This window comes from Phyllobates terribilis, unplaced genomic scaffold (assembly GCF_046119375.1).
Source record: "Phyllobates terribilis strain yellow unplaced genomic scaffold, ASM4611937v1 Scaffold_4__5_contigs__length_816908805, whole genome shotgun sequence".
Classification (NCBI taxonomy): Eukaryota; Metazoa; Chordata; class Amphibia; order Anura; family Dendrobatidae; genus Phyllobates; species Phyllobates terribilis.
This window is the reverse complement of record NW_027362764.1, coordinates 692,957,158-692,980,855: the sequence shown is the minus strand read 5'-3', so window position 1 is coordinate 692,980,855 and position 23,698 is coordinate 692,957,158. Positions and strand designations below refer to the sequence as shown.

The 23,698-nt window shown below is 42.8% G+C and overlaps 1 protein-coding gene and 1 non-coding gene across 2 annotated transcripts in view; both read right to left on the bottom strand.

Annotated features, from left to right (window-relative positions):
- RIPK2 (receptor interacting serine/threonine kinase 2) overlaps nt 1–20,031 on the bottom strand; it is a 74,123-nt gene extending 54,092 nt beyond the window's left edge. Inside the window, exons 1-2 of the mRNA XM_073679552.1 lie at nt 19,613–20,031; nt 4,213–4,366 (exon numbers count right to left, since the gene is read on the bottom strand). Of these exons, the coding sequence (XP_073535653.1) occupies nt 4,213–4,366; nt 19,613–19,875 (417 nt within the window). The 5' untranslated portion in view covers nt 19,876–20,031. The remainder of the gene's footprint in view (nt 1–4,212; nt 4,367–19,612) is intronic.
- Nucleotides 20,032–21,545: 1,514 nt separating this feature from the next.
- Nucleotides 21,546–21,664, bottom strand: LOC141266720 (5S ribosomal RNA). The gene has a single exon (XR_012320747.1). It is a non-coding gene; the product is annotated as a 5S ribosomal RNA (ribosomal RNA).
- Between the last annotated feature and the right edge of the window lie 2,034 nt (nt 21,665–23,698).

The window sequence follows — 23,698 nt, the reverse complement described above, 5'->3', positions numbered from 1 at the left end:
AAAGGGCAAGTTGAAAATGATTTGCTATCTCCTTATAGCCTTATCCTGCTTTGTGGGCCTCCACCATTTTCATTTTCAGAGTACTAGGTAGCAGCTTAGAAGAACCCATGGCTGCTGTTTTTTGGCACAAGGTTAGAGGAGGTTGGGTTTTTATAAAGCTGGCAAATTTGCATCACCTGGCCTTTCCTCATAGTGAACAAGCTATAACCCTAACAAGCTAATTAAGGTCTGAAACCTTGGTCAAAGTTATCTGAGCACACAAATCTCAAAGGGTGCCCAAACTTTTGCATCGGCCCATTTTCCTTTTTGTAATTTTTAAAATGTAAAAAATTACAATATTTTTTTGCGTGCCTAAAATACAAAGGAAATATGACATCTTTAACGCTAGGCCTTTTAGAGATCATTTCATCTTCAACTTGTTTAACTGTTCACAATAACAGTAATTTTGACTAGGGGTGCCAAAACGTTTACATGCCACTCTAACCTAAGGATAGGTGATCAATATCTTATTCCCTTACAACCCCATTAACTTTTAAATTAATCTATTAGCTCACGCACGGCGTCCCCTCGTTTTATGTGAGTCCCTCTTAGAATGTCTACCTAATGTAGACAGAGCTGTTGAGCTAGCATCTTTTAGCTGACCTGTACAATATCAGAAATTGCTCTGACGCCTGTCTACCATGCGACAAGACTGAGCTACAAAGCATGTGTAATCACTGACACGGAACACTTGAGGTGGGCACTCGGATAGTAAGAAAACTACATGGCAAGTTTACAGCTGTAACCATGCAGTTGGTTTATTTAATTTATCTAATAACTCACATTACAACACATAAGTATGTAATATAAAATACAATAATACACTACCCACAGTAGAAAAGCATGGAAGACAAGGCTAGATTTTAATCTTGTTTGTAATTTTTGCTCGATAGGAAAGCCTCATTTAATAAAAATCTTAACCCATTCTGGTGAACCTTTACAGTGACATTTAATGAATAAATAATTAATAAATAATATTTTTTCTATTTATTTTTATTTAAATGTTGAAACATTATTTGGAAATGTATAAAAAAAAAAGTTTAATGTGTTTAACAGAAAAGTAGAGACCGATACACAACGTAATATCGTTTAAGCGAAGGTAAGTATGGTAGTTGTATTGAGAGTTTAGTGAGAAGTCACAAAAATTATCAATTCACAAAAGCACAAAGTATAGAAACCCCAGCGATGCTTCTTCTTAAGAGCTGCAGATGCCTCTGGAACCGCTGGCGGTAACTTCCAAAAGACAGCCAACCTGCGTGTATAATTTACATTGGAGAAAATAAAAATAAAAAACTCTGGGCACTAGCGCTTCTTATAAAATTTTTTAAATATTTGTTGGGTCTAAAATAATAATGCGTTTCAAGGGATAGCCCCTCTTCTTCAGACAAAAAAATGCCAAGCAGAACAATAAAAGAGACTTCATAGTTCAAATAGAACAAAAAAGTCCGCATTCTCAACATCCCAATACCACATTTATTCATATATAAATATTTTAGACTAATGACTAATCCAAACACATCATACGGAAGCCTAGTTCCCTGAATTTTTATTTTGTTCTATTATGAAAATGAAGTCACCATTTTTTAAGACCCTTAACTTTTTTCGTTTTCCATAGTTGGACTTGTGTGAGGTCTTGTTTTTTGCATTTGAAATGACACCATTTTGGGGTGCGTACAATGTTTTGATAGCTTTTTTTTAATTTATTAAGGGAGTACAGCAACTGAAAAATATCAATTCTAGTGTTTCAATTTTTTTTTCTTTAAGGCGTTTTCCTTATGGGTGAGATAATTTTAGTTTGATAAATCTTGACTTCTGCGAACTTGGCAATGACAAATAGTTTTTTTTATTTTAGTTTTACAATTTTTATTTTATTTTTTTAGTTTCCTTATGAACTTTTGATTGATTGATAGCTTGTTCTACACTGCTTCACATTAAAATTTCAACATCAAGATGGAAAAGTCATGATGTTATGACAATCACTGGATTGATAGTCATGTTAATGATATGGAAATTATGAAAAAATGGAAGGAACATTTACAAAACATCTTGTTTCATTCAGTATTGATTATTAGTAGAGGTGCTTACACCTTGGCTGCTATCATTGGTTGTCTGAGGAATTTTCTGCCATGCTGAATGCATCAAGATCCCCTACTGACAGCTGCCTTTGCAGTTGCTGACCAATCATGTCCCTTATGCGCGCAATAAGAGACAAGTCCGGAGACTCTCCAGGCCATGGCCACAATTGGACCATGCAGGAAGCTCACATTAGTATGAGCAAGATGAAATCTTGCATTATTGATTTGAAACACGGTTCCTGAGACACTTTGAAGAAATGGCCGCACCTCTGGTTTCACAACCAAATCAATGTAACGCCAAGCTGTTAATGAACCTGGAATAAAGACGAGAGGAATCCGGATACCGTACATTATGTCCCTCCATATCATAATACCAGGGTTTGGACTGATGTGAGGTTCTCTTGTGAAGGCATCTTTTTCTTTTTTGGTGTGGCAATTTCAATGTTGAGGAGTATATGACGCGCCCCTGGGCCTGTGTCGCGCTGCGTTGCGCACGCGGGAGCTTACCCGGAGCCGGATCTGTTGAGGGTTGTAGTCTCGTGGCGGTGACCCGGTCCGTGCCCAGGGAGTCAAACTGAGCGGCGATGTATCAGCGGTAGATGTTGGACGACTACGCCACCCGTTGAGTACAGCTAAGGAGCTGCTGCTGCAGGGCAGACCGCTGAGGCCGGTGGTAGGATTGTGCAGCGTGATAGTATAACCCCCAACGGGAGGGGTATGGCCTCAGGGCAGCCGACGTGGATGATGGGGGTAGCAGGAACCACTCGGAGACGGTACGGTGTAGTTCAGGGTCTTTACTGGTGACAAAGATAGACCCTCCCGGAGTACTGGCTAGCGATTGGGGCCTGGTCAGTCCTTGAGCAGATGGGATCTCCCCTGGCCAGGCGGAGTTGTAGGCCTCCCAAACTAACTGTACTCTTCTGGCTACCTTGCTAGAGGCGGGTATAAGTAGCCCACGTCCCTCAGTGTACCGTGTGGTGCTCACCCGTATGGCCGGTGACTCAGGGCCTTCTAGTAGCTTCCGCTCCACGACGGCGGTGCTGGTCCCATGCGTGTGACCGTGCCTTCGGGTTTCTTGGCCAGAGGACCTGGAATCCCCTGCCTGACGGATTCTGCTGCTGGGTAGGAGTTAGTCCCCACAGCCTCGGACTCCGGGTCCGGTAAGAAATCTTCTCAGTCAGGGCGAGCTCTGCAGCTGCCAGCCCCTGACTCCTTGTAACACTGCTCCCACAGAGCTCCTGATGTTCTGTTCCTATATTTGCTTCTTTTCTCTGTCTCTACTTCTTCTCTACTCACTAACCCTGCCTCAGCCCCAGTTTTATATAGGGGAAGTTCTTCCCCTCCCAGGACTGTGCAGGAGGTGTGGCATGCATAGGATTCCTGACCAAGAGACCTCCCACCTGCTCTCAGACGTAATATCTCTATCACTGTGGCAACCAGACCCCTGGGGTGTCACATATATATATTACAAAACTTCAGTATTGTATTATATAGAGAAAATAATTCTCTTATGAAGCCCAAATTGACCTTTAGCAGGCCCCCAGCTGCCACAACAACCAATTGGAACCTCGCGATCGCATTGTTGGGAAATCGCTGGGAGCTGGTTCACCCGTGTACAGGTAATCAGTCCATTTAAATGCCGCTGTCAAATGGTTAAATAGCAACAACTGGAGCTGCTGTTACAGGTAGACACCAGATGTATAACACAGCCTGGATCGGCCCTATATAGTGCGGGCTCAACTCCTGAGCCCGCTCCATGCACCCGCATCCGGCATAGGAAATACTATTGTGTTCCACATCAGAAATGGGTTGTATGAACTTAGAAAAACATACCTTTTTTTTCTAAAATAGGGCCACTCACCCATGGACTGTGACTGATATTGTAGCTCAGCCCCATTTACGTTAATGGAGCTGGGCTACAATACCAAAGACAACCCATAGACAGCAGTGGTGCTCAATCTGGAAGAAAACAGCCATATTTTTCCAATCTTATGCCCCTTTAAAATAGGCTGTAAATGTGATCAAATCTAAAATAATCTTGTGAATTAAATAGAAGTAACAATGAGTTAGCAGCAGGATTTTGTGCGTGTACACCTACCTCATGTAACAGCTGGTTTAATGATCCACTCGGCATGTATTCCGTCACAATCCCAATGTTATCTTCATCATAACAAATTCCCAAAATTGGAAGTATAAAGCTGAATCTGGCTTTATGTAAAATTTCTGCTTCTTTCAAGATTTTATTTCTTTCACTGTAGGACACAAGCAGAGCAAAATCCCTATAAGAATACAAGTCAGGGAAACGTGTGTGTGGCCTTATCCATATGTTCTGGCCTCATGCATACTTACTAATATTTACAGTAGATTGCAAAATTTGTGGCGCATAAGTGTGGCGCCCCTGCGGGTTCAGTCGCCACAAAGGTACTGCATCTCACCCAGAGGTGTGGTACCCCACTCTTAGGTAAGGAAGGAGTACTGCCCGGGACCCACCCACCTGCATCCAACACTACACCTTTCCAGACCAGCAGGCGGGGCAAGACACACTGGCTTATGCTGAGCCCTGTCCCTGGTTGGAAGTGGGGGGAACCGAGAGAGGGGGACCCATGTAGTGGGTGTGGGTGGAGGAAGCAGAACAGGGGAACACTTTGAGTAGGAGTATAAAAAGAGGAACCATCTTGGGAGACTTCAGTCAGAGAGTCCAGTCAGACAGAGGAGTTCAGTCTGAGAGGAGCAGGAGCTCTGTAGGAGCTCTGCTCAGAGGAGAGGGCCTAGATTGAGAGGCCCAGGAGGACAGGCTGGAAGAGGACGGGAGCAGAGGGAAGGCTCCAGGAGTGAGGGGATCCCAGGGGCACGGCGAGTGCGGAAGCCACCGGTGCACCCGAATCTACCAGAACATGGAGGGATCAGGCTGCAAAGGGGACCGGACCCTAACTAGCGGAGAACTACAAGGCTCAGCTAGAAACCGGAGGCTACTGTACTTTCAGGGTGCAGCTGCTCACAACCGCAACTAAATCGCTAAAAAGGTAGCCGCATAGGATTCAGGGGACTGCACGTTGCCGCCAAAATCCGAGGTTGCCGGCTTGGGACACTGGTTGCGAGGCACAGGGCAGGAGGGTGAGAGCCAGCGCAGGAAGATGACCGAGGAAGGCACACAGAATAGGGTCCCGTTATGTACTCCTGAAACACCTGGGAGATTGCTGAATCCCTGCCTTGGTAAACACAGGATGGCGTGGTAGGTTACCCTGGCACTGGGAACCTGGAGTCTGACAACTGTGAGTAAAACCTGAAGACTGCACCCCACTGTGTCCTGGAATTATTGCTGCACCATCACCAGGCCTGTACTACACAGCACCAACCACATCTACCTCAAATCACCACTTACTGTCCTGGAGCTAAGCTCTGACTGTGGAGAGCTGGACCAACTCTGCTGCGTCACCATCAGATCCAGAGGATCTGCACCACAGCGGCGGCCCCATATAGCCGCATACCACCGGTGGCGTCATAAACATTATATCTAAAAACTTTATTCCCTTTCACTTCCCCTTTTAATGACCACCTTGGGTCACGGACCGGGTCACTGCCACCGTGACATCCCCCAGCATCTACTGGCCCAGCTACCGAGTACCCCACGGCCCAGGGGGCACGTCATAAGCCTTCCTCTACAAAATCACAAAAATTGACAGTTTTGGATGTGGTCCTGCTAAAAAAAACCTATCACTTTGGTAGTCTGGTTCCCAGAATTATCACTGCAAAATTGTAAACGTTGGCAAGTATGGCCTTATGTGTTTGCTCATGGATGTTTTACTGTACAAGCAGCAGTACCCTAAGTTTTTAGTTGCAAGCAGGTATATAATATATGAATGCCTCAGTAAAAATTTTTTGTTGAGATGGAGGTATTTTAGGAGAAAATGTATACTACATATGTAAGGGGGAAGACCGGGGTGTGAGTGCTTTCAGAGCAAGGGATCCGGAACTGCCGGGGCCGTACCACTTGTTGCAGGGGGAAGACAGACTGCAAGCAGAGGAGTCATGTGACAGGGAAGCAGGGGGTGTGTCAAGAGAGAGAGCTGGGAGGTCAGGTGACAGAGGGACTCCTGGTGTGACAAGAGAGAGGGAGAGAAGAGGACGTTTGCGCGGGAAAGCGGAGCTAAGTCCTGCGGAGCAGAGCAGTGTGAGAGGGTCCAGGCTCCTGGATACAGGACTTGGAGCAAGGTATCCGAGTGCAGTGGACCGGAGGAGTCAAGCTGACTGTAGGGAGAAGAGACGCAGGGTCCGTGGAGCTGAGCACGTGAGGTGCCGTGTAATGGACTAGGGGCTCAGCGTGTAAAACCGGAGACCGCCCGCTGCCGCCAGAAGACGGAGCATTGTTTGGGCGGGGAAGCCTGAAGACAGCGTCACCAGCACTAGCTGGCAACTGCCTTGTAGAGGACACAAGTCAGCTAAGTGAAAAACTGTCGTTTGTTACCGGTTTGACTCTGCTACATCTAGTTAAACTGAAAACTGTCAGTTACAGACTAATACCTGCTATTTCCCCATATTTTCCCCTGTTACTCCCTGCGTGGAGATTCACCTTGTTATCATAAACTTTCCCTGTTTATTAACCCTGTATTGGCTGCTCTGTGCTTCTATGTTATTGCATCTAAAGTACCTGTGTTACACATACTATAGAATATAAGGATGTGTTGGTAGTTCCGCCATTACAATGTGCCCTTTTTCCCACCTTTTTTTTAATGTTAAAGCTCTAAATTAATTCATAACCCAGACCTGACCCCTAAATAAAGATTCAGGCCAAATCCAAAAATTAATTCAGACCCTATACCAGACCTCTAAAATTAATTCAGAGAACTAGACCACAATCTCTATTCAGACATCGGATCAGACCACCACATTTACTTGGGAAGCATCAGAGCACAATTCAGCAGCACCTGGACCTGAAGAAAACCAGACCTGGGAGTTGTAAGGTAAGTAAATGAAGGAGTTACTGTAGAAACTACACAGGGTCCTTTTAGACAGAGACAATGGCCATACTTTGCAAGCCTCAGCTCAATTAGGGACGGGAATTAGGGAAGAACAGTTTTAAATCTGCTCATAGGAAGAACTTGAACAAGGATATCATCTACACATCTGTGTTCTCTCTCTCCTCAATTGTGACCAATTGAAAATCATAATACAGCACTGTGCAACTCTTTAAGCAGCTGTGGAAGTAATGCTGCAGAGTAAGAATACTTTTTAAAATAGAAGTGTTAATAGTTTATTTTTATGAATTAACAAAATGCAAAGTGAAAAGAGACATCTAAATCAGATCAAGATTTGGTGTATATCACAAAACTTCACCTTTGTCTTCAAAATAGCATCAATTCTTCTAGGTACATCTGCACACACTTATTGAAGTAACTTGGCAGTGAGGTTGTTCCAAACATCTTGGAGAACTAACCACAGATCTTCTGTTTATGAGGCTTGACCAAATCCTTCTGTCTCTTAATATATTCACAGAAAGACTCCATGATGTTGAGATCAGGGCTCAGTGAGGGCCACATCATCACTTCCAGGACTCATTGTTCTTCTTAATGCTGAAGACAGTTGTTAATGACATTGGCTATAAGTTTTGGGTCAATGTCCTACTGCAGAATAAATTTGGAGCCAAACACCTCCCTGATGGATAAGTATCTGTTTCATGTTTCAGCATTGAGGACAACAAGGATTAAACATTGATATTATGAAATATCAATATTTCAATCAATTAAATATTGATTTGATTCAGATTTCTTTCTTCATTCACTTTGCATTTTAAATGATAAAAGTAAGCTATTAACAATTCTATTTTTTAAATTATTCTTAATTTGCAGCGTTTTTTTCCACACCTGCCTAAAACTTTTGCAATGTACTGTAAATCAATGAAACTAGTTCCATTCTATGTTGAAGTATGGAGGTACTGTGAGGGTGTGAGTGCTGGACTCTTTGGTAAACATATATATGCCTTTGTAGACGTTTCACGGTCAAGATATTTCTCAAAAGCAGGATTTTTAAAAATGTGTATTACGATATGGAGGAGTTTCACTTGACAACATTTCAGGACTAGAATTTTCAGAAAACACATAAGCTGTCACTTCTCATTCTGTGGTTTGTGGTGAGCCTGGGCTTGCAACACCACCTGTAGTCTGACCTCATTCACTTGCATCTCACGATAGTCCCACTTTGCCCTTGCCCACCTGTCATTTTGTCTAAGGATGGTCGTTTCCTGCAAGCTTGTCTCTTAGGCCAACAACCCGGCTATCATCACCAAACTTCTCACTCTAAACTTTGACTCCAGTACAGTAGTCCCTGGTTTGGAATTAAACTACTTCTCACTGTGGGGGCTCTAACCTGCATCTATGTACTGTCATCACTGTGGTATCCCCTTTCTGGCCAAGGGGTAAGGTGGGGATTATGACCTTACTAACCGTATTTTAGCACATATTGACCCTGTAACTATCTCTATCTCTTCAGGGAACTACTCTCTACATTTCTCCAGTGCTGCTTGTCCTTCTTCTGTTTTTCATCAGACAATCACATGACTCACGGCACTCACAATTTCATGCCACAATATATCACCCACTCCGCTTTAGACAGTTGCATAGTCAGCAGCTTGTTACTGCATATACAGTGAAGATCCCAGGCCAATTTGCAAATGAAATATGTTCTATCAACTAGCAAAATGTCCAACTTTTACTTTGCCAACATGGTAGATCAAATGTAGGTCCGGCCCGGTCAAACATCATAACAGGATTTTTCCAGAAAGGTTTACAAGGTGCAAAGTTCCAGCCAACAAGAGTAACATCTCAACACGAATACAAAAGGAAAAAAGGGCTAAACGTCTCTCCCACGTGCTTAAAGCCCCATAAGGTGACTGTAGCTCAATGTGCCATTTAGTACAGGCTCTGGGTTTGTAACTAACAAGTCATGTCAGACTAACTTAATTTCCTTCTATGTCAGAATCACTGACTGGGTGGATCAGGGAAATGCTGTAGATATAGTATATCTTGACTTCAGCAAAGCATTTGACAAAGTATCTCACACCATCCTTATTGAAAAAATGGCCAAGTATGGAATGGACAAGGCAACTGTTAGGTGGATTCATAACTGGCTTAGTGATCGGACTCAAAGAGTGGTCGTAAATGGCTTCACATCCAGTTGGATAAATGTCTCAAGTGGGGTACCACAAGGACTCAGTCCTGGGACCTGTATTGTTCAACATCTTTATCAATGATTTAGATGGAATTGAGGGTAAACTGATTAAATTTGCTGATGACACAAAGCTAGGAGGGATAGCTAACACTAGAGAAGAGAGAGAGAGGCTTCAAATAGACCTAAATAAACTGGAGCATTGGGAAGCAACTAACAGAATGTTTTTTAACAGGGAAAAATGCAAAGTACTACATCTGGGCAATAAAAATTACAAAAGCATATACAGAATGGGAGGAATAGAGCTAAGCAACAGTACATGTGAAAAAGACTTAGGTATATTAATAGATCAAGACTGAACATGAGTCAACAGTGTGATGCAGCAGCAAAAAAGGCAAATATAATTCTGGGATGTATTAACAGAAGCATACAGTCTAGATCACGTGAAGTCATTATCGCACTTTACTCCTCTTTGGTCAGACCTCATCTGGAATACTGTGTACAGTTTTGGGCACCACATTTTAAAAAAGACATTGACAAACTGGAGCAAGTTCAGAGAAGAGCGACCAGAATGGTGACCGGTCTGCAAACCATGTCCTATGAGGAACGGTTACAGGATTTGGGAATGTTTCGCTTGCAAAAAAGAAGACTGAGAGGAGACTTAATAGCTGTCTACAAATATCTCAAGGGCTGTCACATTGTAGAAGGATCATCTTTATTCTCATTTGCACAAGGAAAGACTAGAAGCAATGGGATGAAACAGAATGGGAGGAGAAACAGATTAGATATTAGAAAAAACTTTTTGACTGTTAGGGTGATCAATGAGTGGAACAGGCTGCCACGAGAGGTGGTGAGTTCTCCTTCAATGGACGTCTTCAAACAGAGGCTGGACAGACATCTGTCTGAGATGATTTAGTGAATCCTGCTTTGAGCAGGGGGTTGGACCAGTTGACCCAGGAGGTCCCCTCCAACTCTACCATTCTATGATTCTATGTGCATGATATATCTTCCAATTGTCACAGACATCCAGTATTCTCCATAAAATCTCACATTTTTTTTTTTATCATCATTGTTTTTTATCCATTTATAACCTGTGACCTGATATTGGGAGGAAAGATTTTATAGGATCCAAATCCATTAAAGGGGTATTGCCATCTCAGCCCTCGTAGTTAAGACAAGAATATTTCTGTCTATCCCTGACCTGTAGGTGGAGCTACTAAAACACTTACTTGTGTAACTCCCATGGAGATGAATAGCAATTACAGATGCAGTATAGCACAGTGAGCGATACTATTTCTCTAACTACCCTGTTACTGGAACAGTTTAGCTCATTGTGCTAAACTGTTTCCGTAACCTGACTCTTTAAACCCCTGAAGTTGGAACACTTGAGATTTGTCATTATCAATGTAACACTTCAACACTAAATATTCTAAGAATATCACTATAGAAAATCAAACACTTTAGGATTATCATTACAGAATAACTAAAAAACTTTTTTAATATTATTATTTAATTTTAATGATAGATGTGTAATTTGCATGAATATCGTAAAAGGGTTAACTATTATATTTTGCTTCCTTAATGCACAAAACAGATGCTGGACTATGCAGTAATAATTGCATAGTACAAACCCATCATCAAAGTGAAAAAAAAAAAGTTACTCTTTTGGATGGCTAAGTAAAGGTGTTGTCCGGCCTAAGGGTACATATCTGCAGTCACTCTATGTGACTGCAGACTTTTGAATCCTCACATCATGCACACTACGTGCTGTGAGGATTCTCCGGGAGTGGGCAGTCATGAGACTGAAGGTACTCCCAGCCACATTCCGACTAGATGTATTGAGCGAGTCTGGATACAGTCTAGTCGGAATGTGGCTGGAAGTATGCATATCGCACACTTGCGGTCACTTGACTGCCCACTCCCGTTGCACGCGATGTGAGGATTCGGAAGTCAGCAGTCACATGGAGTGACTGCAGACTTGTAGCTTTGGAACGGACAACCCCTTTAAGGAAAGTGCCACTGACTGCAACACCCCCTCCCCTATTTTTTTCGATAATTGAACTGATATTGATTGATATTGATTGTTGCCCCTTTTTTATCCTCACTCCTCCCTCTCCCTTTTTCTTTTTTTTCATACTTTTGTTGTTGGTACAATCCTGTAGTATGAGACAATTACATCCTCATTATGGTCCTTCCACTACCTCCACTCTTATAAGCCAGATTGGAGCCTGGCTCTTCCCCTGTCTGGTTTCAGAGGTGCTCCTCTCGTCCTCCCTTCCCTTATGTTTGTATGTTATTCTATTGTTATTTCTTCCTAGAATTTCAAGTCACGGTGGAGGTCAGAGATAAAGAAAAGGAGGCTTGGAGATGGATTGACTGTGTAAGCTGAGTCACCTCTTGGAGTTCGACAATTGGCATTTTAACTACACGCCGTTTTACTTTATCACTTTCAGAAAATAATGCCTTCTTTGTTATCGTTAAAAAAAAACCAAAAAACTGTGATCGACAGTCACCCATTAACTTTGTGCGAGTTGTCTTTTTGTTGTCTTGTGGGTTTGTTGGGAGTTGGAGCAAATCTGGGTATGATTTTCGGGGGTCTCTGCATTCAAGCACAACATGCACCACATTTGCTCTCAGGTTGCATTTTAGATTATTTTAAAGGGTACCTCTCCCTTATTAATTTCTGACAAAAAAATGGGACAACCGCCACCATAATGGCAGATAGAATCAGTGATGTTACAGGAACTATAATCCCTATTAAGCACTTGAAATGGGCTCTGGTGCTTTGCCATTGGCTTTTAGCATGGACATTTTTTGCATCTGTAGAGAGTTGTAAATCTAACTACTACTCCCCTCCATCATATGTTTCCTTGCCCTCTTGGCGTAGGTGACGAATGGTCGGGCCTGTTTATTTTGTTTTGTTACAACTTTATTATGATTGCTTATTGAGTTATGGATGTATTACACAAATTATGTTGTATCCCCTCGAGCAAATTATATGGGTAACATAAATATTATTTAGTAGGCATTGGTTATGTTATTGTACACTGTAGTAGACAGTGTAGGCTACTGAGTTGAAATGATTCTGGGTCAATGTGAGAGCACTCTCTAAAGCATATAGTACATGTTACACTCTGGCCCATGGGCCAAATCTGGCCCGGAAGGTGGTTATATTTGGCCCACGACACCAGAACCACCATCCCTATGTGGTGCCATTATTCTGTAAGGAGGACTTTGGAGGGCCCATTATTCTGTATGGAGTAATATGGGGGGTCCATTATTCTGTATGGAGGACTATGGGGGGTCCATTATTCTGTATGGAATACTATGGGGGGCTCATTATTCTGTATGCAATGCCCTTGTATAAGTCATGGCTAGAAGGTTGCATTGATATCCAGTGTGGATAAACTAAGTTGTGGGCAGGAGGTCATAAGTGAGAGACAGAATATGTAACTTATTTCATAGGGGAAGGTACAATTAAAGTAAAACAATAGAACATGCTGGCACTGCTTTAAAATTGTAATTAGTTACAGTTTCCATTCTTCAGATTTTTTTTGTCAGATGCAGTAGTGCTCAACTTTGTAAAGTTCCATGCATAACGTTCTCCCATAAGATAGGAAGAGGAGGCAGCACTCACCACTGGCAAATCCAATATTATCTTTTATTAATCATATCTGATTGTCAGATGAAATCTAGAAACAAGGCAACAGATTTTTCAGGTGTAGTATATCTGTACGCTGGAAGAAGTGTGCCTACAGGCGAAACCGCTGTTGCTTTGTTTCTATGTTTCTATCTCACGACCCGATACAATTAATAAAAGATAATATTGGATTTGCCAGTGGTGTCGCTTCCTAATTCTGTGTTATGGGAATATAAAGTACGATTGTAGCTGTTAACGATGATGTTACTGCGATGAACTGATTCTCTATAGAAAGGTGGTGTCCAGGACAGCACTGCGACACAGTGAGCTCTCTATGTGGAGCAGTACCATGACACAGAGAGTCCTTCAGCAGAACATGTGAGTGGACATTCTTTTCCACCCACTGTCTGCTACCTCAGTGTCTGTGATCTTTATAAGAGACTTTTGCCTGTTGCCTCTTGTGGAAGTACTGTAACCACCAAGTTGGTTGTCTCTTATTAAGTAAACAGTTTAGTTATCCTATGTATTCGGCTGTTTATTTGTATGTGTTGTGTGTTTTCGCTAATAAAATCTGGTAAAGTCTGACTTTCCTATACAGTACAGACCAAAAGTTTGGACACACCTTCTCATTTAAAGATTTTTCTGTATTTTCATGACTATGAAAATTGTACATTCACACCGAAGGCATCAAAACTATGAATTAACAGATGTTAATCGAGATGGTTTGGGGTGAGCTGGACCGCAGAGTGAAGGCAAAAGGGCCAACAAGTGCTAAGCATCTCTGGGAACTCCTTCAAGATTGTTGGAAGACCATTTCCGGTGACTACCTCTTGAAGCTCATCAAGAGAATGCCGAGAGTATGCAAAGCAGTCATCAAAGCAAAAGGTGGCTACTTTGAAGAACCTAAAATATAAGACATATTTTCAGTTGTTTCACACTTTTTTGTTAAGTATATAATTCCACATGTGTTAATTCATAGTTTTGATGCCTTCAGTGTGAACGTACAATTTTCATAGTCATGAAAATACAGAAAAATCTTTAAATGAGAAAGTGTGTCCAAACTTTTTGTCTGTACTGTACATCCATCGATATTTCCACTGACTTCAGTAAAACAATGGTGTACATGCATATTCAGAAAAATTAATTTGATGTTAACAGTGGTCATTTATTAAAATCAGTCTTAATACCATATGAAAAAAAAAGTACATATGAAAATAAAGCAAAAAAACCCCAAATACATAGGGTATTTACTGTCTATACCGAATTCACTGCCGGCCATATGTTTGGTAGTAACTAATGTTCTTAAAGGGGTTTTCCACTTTCAGGAAAGTGGGCCCCAAACTCTGTAAAATATCTAAAATAACAAACTCAGCAGGTATTTACACTTTATCGGTCCAGTGCCAGATCCAAGCCGCTGTCCCGATCCTGGTGTTTTGCTCTTGTCTACGCTTCAATAGTGCGTGTCACCACTCTAGCTTGTCACTGAGCTGAGGTTGGGGACTGAGGTCAGTGACTGGATAGAGATGACGTGCGTTGTCAATGTGACATCACCGCTGCACCCAAAACACTAGGACAGGTGAGTACTTGTTGAGTTTGTTTTTTAAGAGTTTTACAGAGTTTGTTGCCCACTTTCCTAAAAGTGAACAACCCATTTAAACCAGTACAGTATAACCCAAACAGTGAATGGATTACAGTAAATGTGAAGCAGTTTAGCCGGTTCTGTCATGTTTTTTGGTTCATATCTCTAGATACACAAATGCCCAGAGTGCCGACTGTGTTACTCGTCATTCCTTCCTGTCCTTCAACCACATTTACTCATGCTTCCTGGAAGAACCTGCTATACTTATGTAATCACAGGCAAAACATACTTTGTGTGTAAGAGATTGCGCATAGTATTAATTGTACTGTTCAGCATAAAGAAAACTAAAAGTTATAAAGTAATATAAGTCACATAGAGAGTAATGGGGCAGATTTAACCCCTTACAACATGCACCGTACATGTACTGCGCATGACGTGTCCCCCCCTGTAGCGCGGGCTCCAGCGCTGAGCCCGCACTTTTCCAGGCACATATCAGCTGATCTATACAGCTGACATGTGCCCGCAACAGCCGCGGGTGGAATCGTGATCCACCCGCGGCTGTTAACCAGTTAAATGCTGCTGTCAATCTCTGACTGCAGCATTTAACTCGCGCTTCCGGGAAGTGCGTCGTTAGCCCCGCCCATCGGTGACCCTGTCACGTGATCACGGGTCACCGATGGGTTGGCAACATGACAACCCGACGTCTGGATGAGAACCCTGTGGTTGTCATAGCCGATCTGCTATGAGCGCCACCCAGTGGTCGTCATTCATAACAGATGAGCACTTTTGTTATACATAGCAGGGCTGCACCCCTGCTATTTGTAACACAGGCGATCGCAGCTTCAAGGGAGACTATTGAAGCAAGTAAAAATCACCCCCCATTCGCCCCATTCAAAATAAAACAATAAAAAAATAAAATATACACATATTTGGTATCGCTGCATTCAGAATCGCCCAATCTATCAATATGAAAAAATAATTAATCAGATTGTTAAACGGCGTAACGAAAAAAAAATCTAAACGCCAGAATTACGTTTTTTTGGTCGCCACAACATTGAAATAAAATGCAATAATGGGCGATTAAAACATCGTATCTACCCCAAAATGGTATCAATAAAAACTTCAGCTCGGCACGCAAAACATAAGCTCTCACCCGGCCGCAGATCCCGAAAAATGGAGACGCTACAGGTCTCGGAAAATAGCGGCAATTTTTTTTTTTTTTTTTTTAATTTTGGATTTTTTTTCAACCACTCAAATAACAAAGAACCTATAAATATTTGGTGTCTACGAACTCATAATGACCTGGAGAATCATAATGACAGATCAGTTTTTGCGAACGTGGTAAAAAAAAAAAAGAAACAACTGTGGTATTGCACTTTTTTGCAATTTCACCGCACTTGGAATTTTTTTCCATTTTACAGTACACGATATGGTAAAACCAATGGCGACGTTCAAAAGTACAACTCGCCCCACAAAAAAACAAGCACTCACATGGCCATATTGACTGCAAAATAAAAAAGCTATGGCTCTGGGAACAAGGGGAGCAAAAAACAAAAACGCAAAAACGGAAAAGGGCTGCGGCGTGAAGGGGTTAAGAAGGATTTACACTAATTTTATGGCCTTTCAAAATTTAGCGTTTGGGTTTAGCCCCATATTTATGAAGCCTTGAATGACTTTTCTGACATAGATTAATGTTTTAGAAATAGGTATTCAAAGTCCTGTTAAGAGATGGAACTGGCATTGATGACTATGGCAGATTAAAAAAATATTTAGATTTGAGAGTCCTCAGTGGTTGATACCTTTTAATGGCTAATTGAAAAGATGGTTACAAATTGCAAGCTTTCGAGACTACTCAGGTCTCTTCATCAGGCACAAATTGCAAGCTTTCGAGCCTACTCAGGTCTCTTCATCAGGCACTATGCCTGATGAAGAAACCTGAGAAGTCTGGAAAGCTTGCAATTTGTAACCATCTTTTCAATTAGCCATTAAAAGGTATCAACCACTGAGGAATCTCAAATCTAAATATCTTTACATCTACTGGCTAACACTGTACAAAGATATATATTTTTCCTGCATGGCAGATTAATAAATTAATCTTTTGCATGTTCACTGGGGGGAGAGAATGGTTCATCGCTCATGTGGTGCGCCACAATTTCTGTGTCTTCCTTTACATATTCTGCAGTGAAATGTACAGTTTCATAGTTCTGTCAAGCGAGAGAGCGTAAAAAAACAAACTAACAAAACATTACATTGCAAAATGAGAAATAGTAATATGGTGGAACTTGAAGAACTTGCTCAGCCTTGTAGAACTTCAGCATATTTTCAGTTTTCCTAAATTAATTTGGTAAATTATCTGCAGGATAAAGGTAAAGGTATTCTGCAGGAAAAATAATCTGGTACCTGAAGTTTTATATGGACATTAAAGCTCTAGAATGGGGGTAATCATATATGTGGATGGGAGATTATAATTAGGGAGCGTGATACCGTTAGAACAGGAGAAATAATATTGAGAGGTAAGGAAGATTCTGGATAGGGGAGATAATTCTGTGGGGGAGAAATGATACTGCTCAGAAGAAAAGTAATACTGGAGGAAGTCAGATGATACAGGGAAGATAATATTGTGGGTGAGATAAAACCTTGAGGAGGAATTTAGGAAATTAATACCTCGTATGAGAGAGTAGAAGCAAAAGAGGCGATACATGGGAAAAGGAGGTAAACTGATACCTCAGGGATGAGGGAGAAGTGATACCTGGGGAGAAGAGAGAAAGCCTGGGGAGGAGAGTGAGATGAAGAAAGGGGGAACATGTTATATCAGGTGAGGCTTTGGAAGGTTGATACTTTAGGGCTGAATAAACCTGGCAGAGAGGAGGAGGATGATATTTTGGACAGAGTGAAGTGATATCTTGTGAAAAAAAAGAAAAGAATGGGATGAAGATGGATGAAGTTGGATGAATTGAAAAATACAGTAGGATGGGGGAAATCATTATTAGAAGATAGTAAGTAGAAGAAAAAAATATTCTTAAATGATCGGGAGTATCTATATTTGGTAGATTAGCAAGAAGGGGACAGAGTGTAGAGAATCTAACCGCAACATCAGACTACACAGAGCTCGCTTGTAGTCTTTTACCATGGAGACATAATCGTCTGTATGGGAGCACTATAAAAAAAAAAGTATGAACAACATGAAAACTATTTTCAAAGTAGTTTAATGGAAATCTGTCAGTACGATCAACCCTCCTAAGCCGTCTATAAATGCATGCAGATTATAGGAAGCTGAATAAAATGATACCTTGATAGCTGCAATCCAATGTCTTCTTCCAGAGAAATTCATGTTTTTCTTAATATCTAAATGAGCTGTTAACATCTATCGGCTGGACACTGATCTCCCTGAGAATCTGCCTCCACAGCTTTATTTTAAAATGAAAGGAGGCGTTACCAGTGTGATGTGTAATGACTCATCTTACTGCAGAGCTGTGTGTGATTACAACTAACGCAGTACAGCAGAGCTGAACTTTGTCAGATCACAGATACCAAGGTATCATTTTACTCAACTTTCTGTTACCTGCATGTCCATATACAGTAGATGGCTTAGAAGAGTTGATCCTACTGATAGATTCGCTTCAAAGGGATATTCAGAAAAATGAACATGATAGAGGATGACTTAATGATAGAACCGTGTCTGAATTGTGTGGTGGTGCTCATTTAGATCATATAGATAGGTGATAACTTTCAATTGTGGCAATACGCCTTTAATTCTTCATTTTAAATTTATTAGCAAAGTAAAAATTAAAACATTTATTGTGAAATGGATATAGCTTTTATTTTTTTTCTTCCATGGTGGTTATGCAGATGAAAGGAGCACCTAAGTAATCATTCATAAGGTGCCATGGGACTAGGGTCGGTTTTAACTGGGATAGTGCCCTATAAAGCATCTTCTATTGAAGCCTGTCTTCATAGTACCATATATTGGCCAAATTCTACAGATATACAGTGCAGAAATAAGCATGCTACACTATTACTGTGCTCAAGTAACTGTATCATGAGGTACTCAAATGACAATGTTAGCCACTTTATTAGCACTGCCTAAGGCAAGCCCTGCTAGTAACCACAGGTATTGTTTCTATCACATGTACAGTATAGTGTAGTCATCAATAGAAGAAGTGACTGACAGCTGAGGAAGAGAACTTGGACAGGGTTACGGGTAGGTCTAAATAACACAGTAGTGAGGATCATGGGTGGACACATCGTTGGTGCAGTGTGTGCAGCTGCATAAGTGCTCAAGGTGTAAGGCTCCAAAGTAGAAAGTAGCTTCTGTAGCAGACACATAAAGCAGTGAATTATGATAAACTATAGGATTGCATACTGTTCTTACACAAAGGCCCCCTCCTGTCTGTGCCTGCCTTTGTTGGTGGGGGGTAGACATGCCCTCCCCCCTGAAATCTCAGTATGCTCTTGAAACAATTTTACAACTTAGATGTCACCAAGCAGGGGCAAAATTGAGAAAGCAGCAAATGGTATGTGCACCCTGCGTGCCAAGGAGAGCACCAACAAGAGACTATGCCTTTGCCTAGGTATTTAGGCATGGGGAAAGTAATTGAGCCTTTGGCACAAGAGATGGTAATCCTAACGTTGGCTATACCAGTAAGTGTGTGAACTACTGCAAAAATGTCATCATGATGCTTGCCAGGGTTGCCAACCGTCCAGAAATTCCAGGACAGTCCATAAAAATAGGGCACTATTTTGCCCTGTCCGTGAAAATGTAAGGCGTCCGTGATTTTTTTGAACTGAAGAAACTTCTACAAATTATTGTGACTGTAACTGTCATCATTTTACAGTGAATTCAGCTGATGTATCATATCAGAATTATGGGCTTCCGACGTGGATCACATATAATTCTAATGATTTACTGTGGTTTTCCAATGTTTTCATAAAAAATATTGTCTGTCTGTGAATTTTTGATAAACCGTCCAGAAAAAATGTAAAATCAAGTTGGTAACCCTGATGCTTGTCATTTACTATTGGTGTCTCCTAAAGTTCAAAATTTGAAATTTTAGTTGGTCAAGTTAGTGAAGCCCCTGCTTTTGAGACTTACTGTAAAGACATGTAGATAAAACTCACCTGTCTACTAGATGACGCTCTGCCGGAAAGAACTTTACAGCAACATGTGTCCTCCAATCAGAATGTAAGGCGCTGTGCACCGTCCCATATGCTCCCTTGTTGATAAAATTGAGTTCGACAAGCTTGTGATATGGTATAACCTGTAAGTTGCTGCTGATACCAGTAGTCCCTGTGTAGAAGTTCTCCTCCGAGCAAGGGGCCGGACATGACGAGCCGTGCTCCTGACTGCTGCCGGTGCTGGTGCTGCTGCCGCTGCTCATCATCCTGTAAATCAGCAGTCTTATTTATCCCGACAACCATCCAGTCCACCGAGGACCTGCAGCACTCATATAAATGGGCTCTTCTTCCTGGAAGAACTCAGTTCCCTCCTTCTCCAGCCGTCACGTAATAAAGCATTCTTTGGGTACGTGAAAGTGAAAGAAAATCAGCAGTTCCTGTTGTGCAATGGTCAAATACTGAACAAACGACTTTTGAGATAATTTCTTAAAACAACATATTCTCCATATTCTTCTACGCCCGTGTATGATGGCTGGGGGCACAGTCAGGTATTCCCCTGTCACTGCTCTTGGCCATTAAATGTATGAGAAATTCCCAGATTGTGATAGAAGTCTGAATCAAAACATATGATGTATTCCCCCAACTTATGCTTCAGTGATCATGGTAAATATCTCATCTCTCATTCTTCGACCTATCCATGTATCTGTCTATCGAAAAGAGAAGCAGTGCTCCAAAACTTTATAAACTTTAATATCCGTGAGAAGAGAGAGATGTTTTGGCTCAATGCTGTTTTTCCAAGTAACAAATCTTGTCACGCTGTTATATCCATCCATTAACCAATCATATAAATTTTATTGCATGACTAACAATAAGGGTTTGTGCAGACGACTGTATTTTCGGTCCCAGTTCGATCTGACAATCCATCAGATCGCACTCGGACCAATGTTATTCTATAGGGCCGTGTACATGTCAGATTTTTTTCCTGGTACAGAGTCGGTCCAAGGAAAAAATTGCAGCATGTCCGAGTTTGGTTCCATATTCGGATAGTACTCTGTCATTCAAGTCAATGAGTCCATGAAAAACATTGGACTGGACTCGAATGACATTTGAGTGCAGTCTGTTTTCCACAGACTAAGAATGGATAATTTTTTTTCTCCATCTTCTTCCCATCCGAGAGAGTCGGATCAGCATAATCGACCCGATTCTCACGGATAAGAGAACATACAATTATGTGACCCTAGCCTAAGGCTGCGCCCACATGCAGTGGTCATGCTTTAAACCGCAGCAACCCTCTGCCGCTGCAGTTTTTCCACAGTTACTCTGCACAATCACATAGTCTAGGGCTACACAGTGACATTTGCCGTATAATTTTTCGCATGAATGAATGGGGTCGATTGGGCCTACAGGTGTGAAACACCCACTGCAGCAGAGCCCGAGCATCAGGTGTCTTTAAAAATAGCTCGGCGCAGAGTCTCCTGCAGGCTAAACCATTCATTGTGACATTGGGATGTGACAGAAAGAGCAAGCTGGACCTGCAACTTGGGGCGGAGCGAGACGCTCAGGGGTGAAAGAAGGAAGAGGGTGAGATGGATGTGAGTGACTTTGAACTGCTCTTCGGGTGGGGTGTGTGTGCTGCCTGCAAAGGTCTTCTGCTTGCATTGCGCTATAAACTGGCCTCCAGGTCACCGGTGGTTGCCTCCAGCCACGCGGGAGACGCTGGTCCTGGTGAAAAGAAGCCTAGTATTAAAAGTAAATAAGCAACAATGCTGGAGGCCCACGGTGATGAGAAGGATGCTGGTATTTTGCAAGGATTAAATAGCGCAAGAGAGAAAGCAAATGAAAAGAAGAAAGGAGCATGTGTGCGCTTGTGAAAAAAGGAATGGAAAAAAGGCATAGAGGAGAGTGACCCCTGCTGGTGGAAGTAAGAAAAAGCAAAAGCCTACAGCACCTGGTATTCCCAGGCAGTCTCCCATCCAAGTACTAACCAGGCCCAACCCTGCTTAGCTTCCAAGATCAGACAAGATCAGGCGTGTTCAGGGTGGTGTGGCTGTAGGCAGAGACAGGCCTCTCACTTGCTGCTTTTCTACTTTGACGTCCGGTTGCCGGCTGCCCTTTCCAGTGCTCTGCAACATCAGGTTCTTTTGTGCTTTCCTTTCTCTTCACTTTTTTGCTGATTCCCTTAAAAAGGGTTGTAGACAGAACGCCCCGCTCAGAGCCGCTGAGCTCTGATCGGCTGCCGCACTGTAGACGTGATGTCAGCGTCGCGGCCAATGCCACAGACTGGGAGCAGCGACGAATCTCGCTGGTAGACCCGGGTAGAGTGAATACAGCTCTTTTTGTTGCTTTCTAGTAGCCTGCAGCTGGGGATTAACTTTTAATGAAAGGGAGCAACCCCTTTGACTGTCTGCAGCGCCCCACACCTATGAAACGCACTCTCACACACAAGCGAGCATTCGTGAGAGTGTGAACTGTGATAGCAGCAGGAGAGCATTAGGACCCTGTGAGTTTTGCCTGGCTGAGCTCAGAGCAGGGGCAGAGCAGGGGCAGAGCAGGAGACCCTGTGTGTTCTGAGGGTGTCTGCTGTGTGAGACTCTGGACGGGCGTCTGAGGAGAACTGCAAGGACTGAACTGCAATAAGACTCTCTCTCTACAAGCTTTCCTGTGGGGGTTGATAACCCCTGGCCCTGGTGAAGCTGTGTCCCTGCTTAAGAACGAGTGCTGAGCTGGGGAAAGCTGTGTGGCTCTTTGGAGTTTTGTGGAAGTCCATGCTGAGTGGACTAGAGACTGTGCTGAACGAGCCAAGTGTCGAGTGAGAGGGAAAGAGACTGAGGATATCATCTATGTGACGCAGCGCGTGGTCGGTGGTCTGGAAAACAGTGAGTGACTGCGAGAGGAGAGAAGGGGTCTGGTGCCATTCACATTGAGAGGATACTGACAAGCATGGTGAAGAGTTCTTCCCAGACCTTAACTTGAGGCTATAAGTGTCACACTGTCACAGAATACTGGAGGTAGGGGGCCTAAGCTGACCCTAAGCTGGGGCCCTGACTAATCCCTCAACCTGGAGGTACTGTTAAAGGTACAGAGGTCCAGGCCGCCAGCGTAACCCCTACCTCCTGAGGATCCCTGCACCTCAGTAATCTAGTCCTGAGAAGGACCCCGATCACAACAATTGGGAACCAGAAATAATATGCCCACACACAGTATTTAGACGAACGAGACAGTACAAGGGAAAAACCAAAACCACCTTGCATACAACTTCTACACAACTACAACAGAGGGCACACCAACGGGAAAGGAGATAAATGATAAAGCGAGGAAAGGGAAAAAACACTTCCAAATACACTTATCTCAGCAACTCCAAACACCACGATCTGCTCTGTAAGTCTGAATGAAAAGCTTTCACCGACACCTCCCAAACAGACCTGCAGGAATATGAAGGAGTCTCACTAAAGAAGCATTGATTGCAGCTGGGCGAGGCTGGACCTCAGCTAGCCCAGAGAGAGAGAGAATTAACTCCTTCACTGCCGAAAAAACACAAAGCACCAACAAGTCAGCTGCGAGAAGTCAGGCTGTGTACTCGTGACGATCTTCGTGGCAACACACCCGTGACAGTACCCCCCCTTCTACGAGGGGCCTCCGGACCCTCAGGGCCAGGTTTATTCGGGTGAGTCGTGTGGAAGGCCCGAACTAATCGGTCTGCGTTAATATCCGACGCAGGAACCCACATCCTCTCCTCAGGACCATACCCCTTCCAATGAACCAAGTACTGAAGGGACCGGCGATTAAAGCGTGAATCAATGACCCTCGATACCTGGAACTCCAAGTTACCATTGACAACCACAGGAGGGGGAGGTAAAGGTGACGGTACCACCGGCGCCACATACCTCTTAAGCAATGATCTGTGAAACACGTTGTGAATTTTAAACATAGGGGGGAGGTCAAGACGGAATGCCACCGGATTAATAACAGAACTGATTCTGTACGGCCCGATGAACCTGGGACCCAGTTTCCAGGAGGGAACCTTAAGTTTAATATTCCTGGTAGACAACCATACCTGATCGTTCACACTTAGGTCCGGACCAGACACTC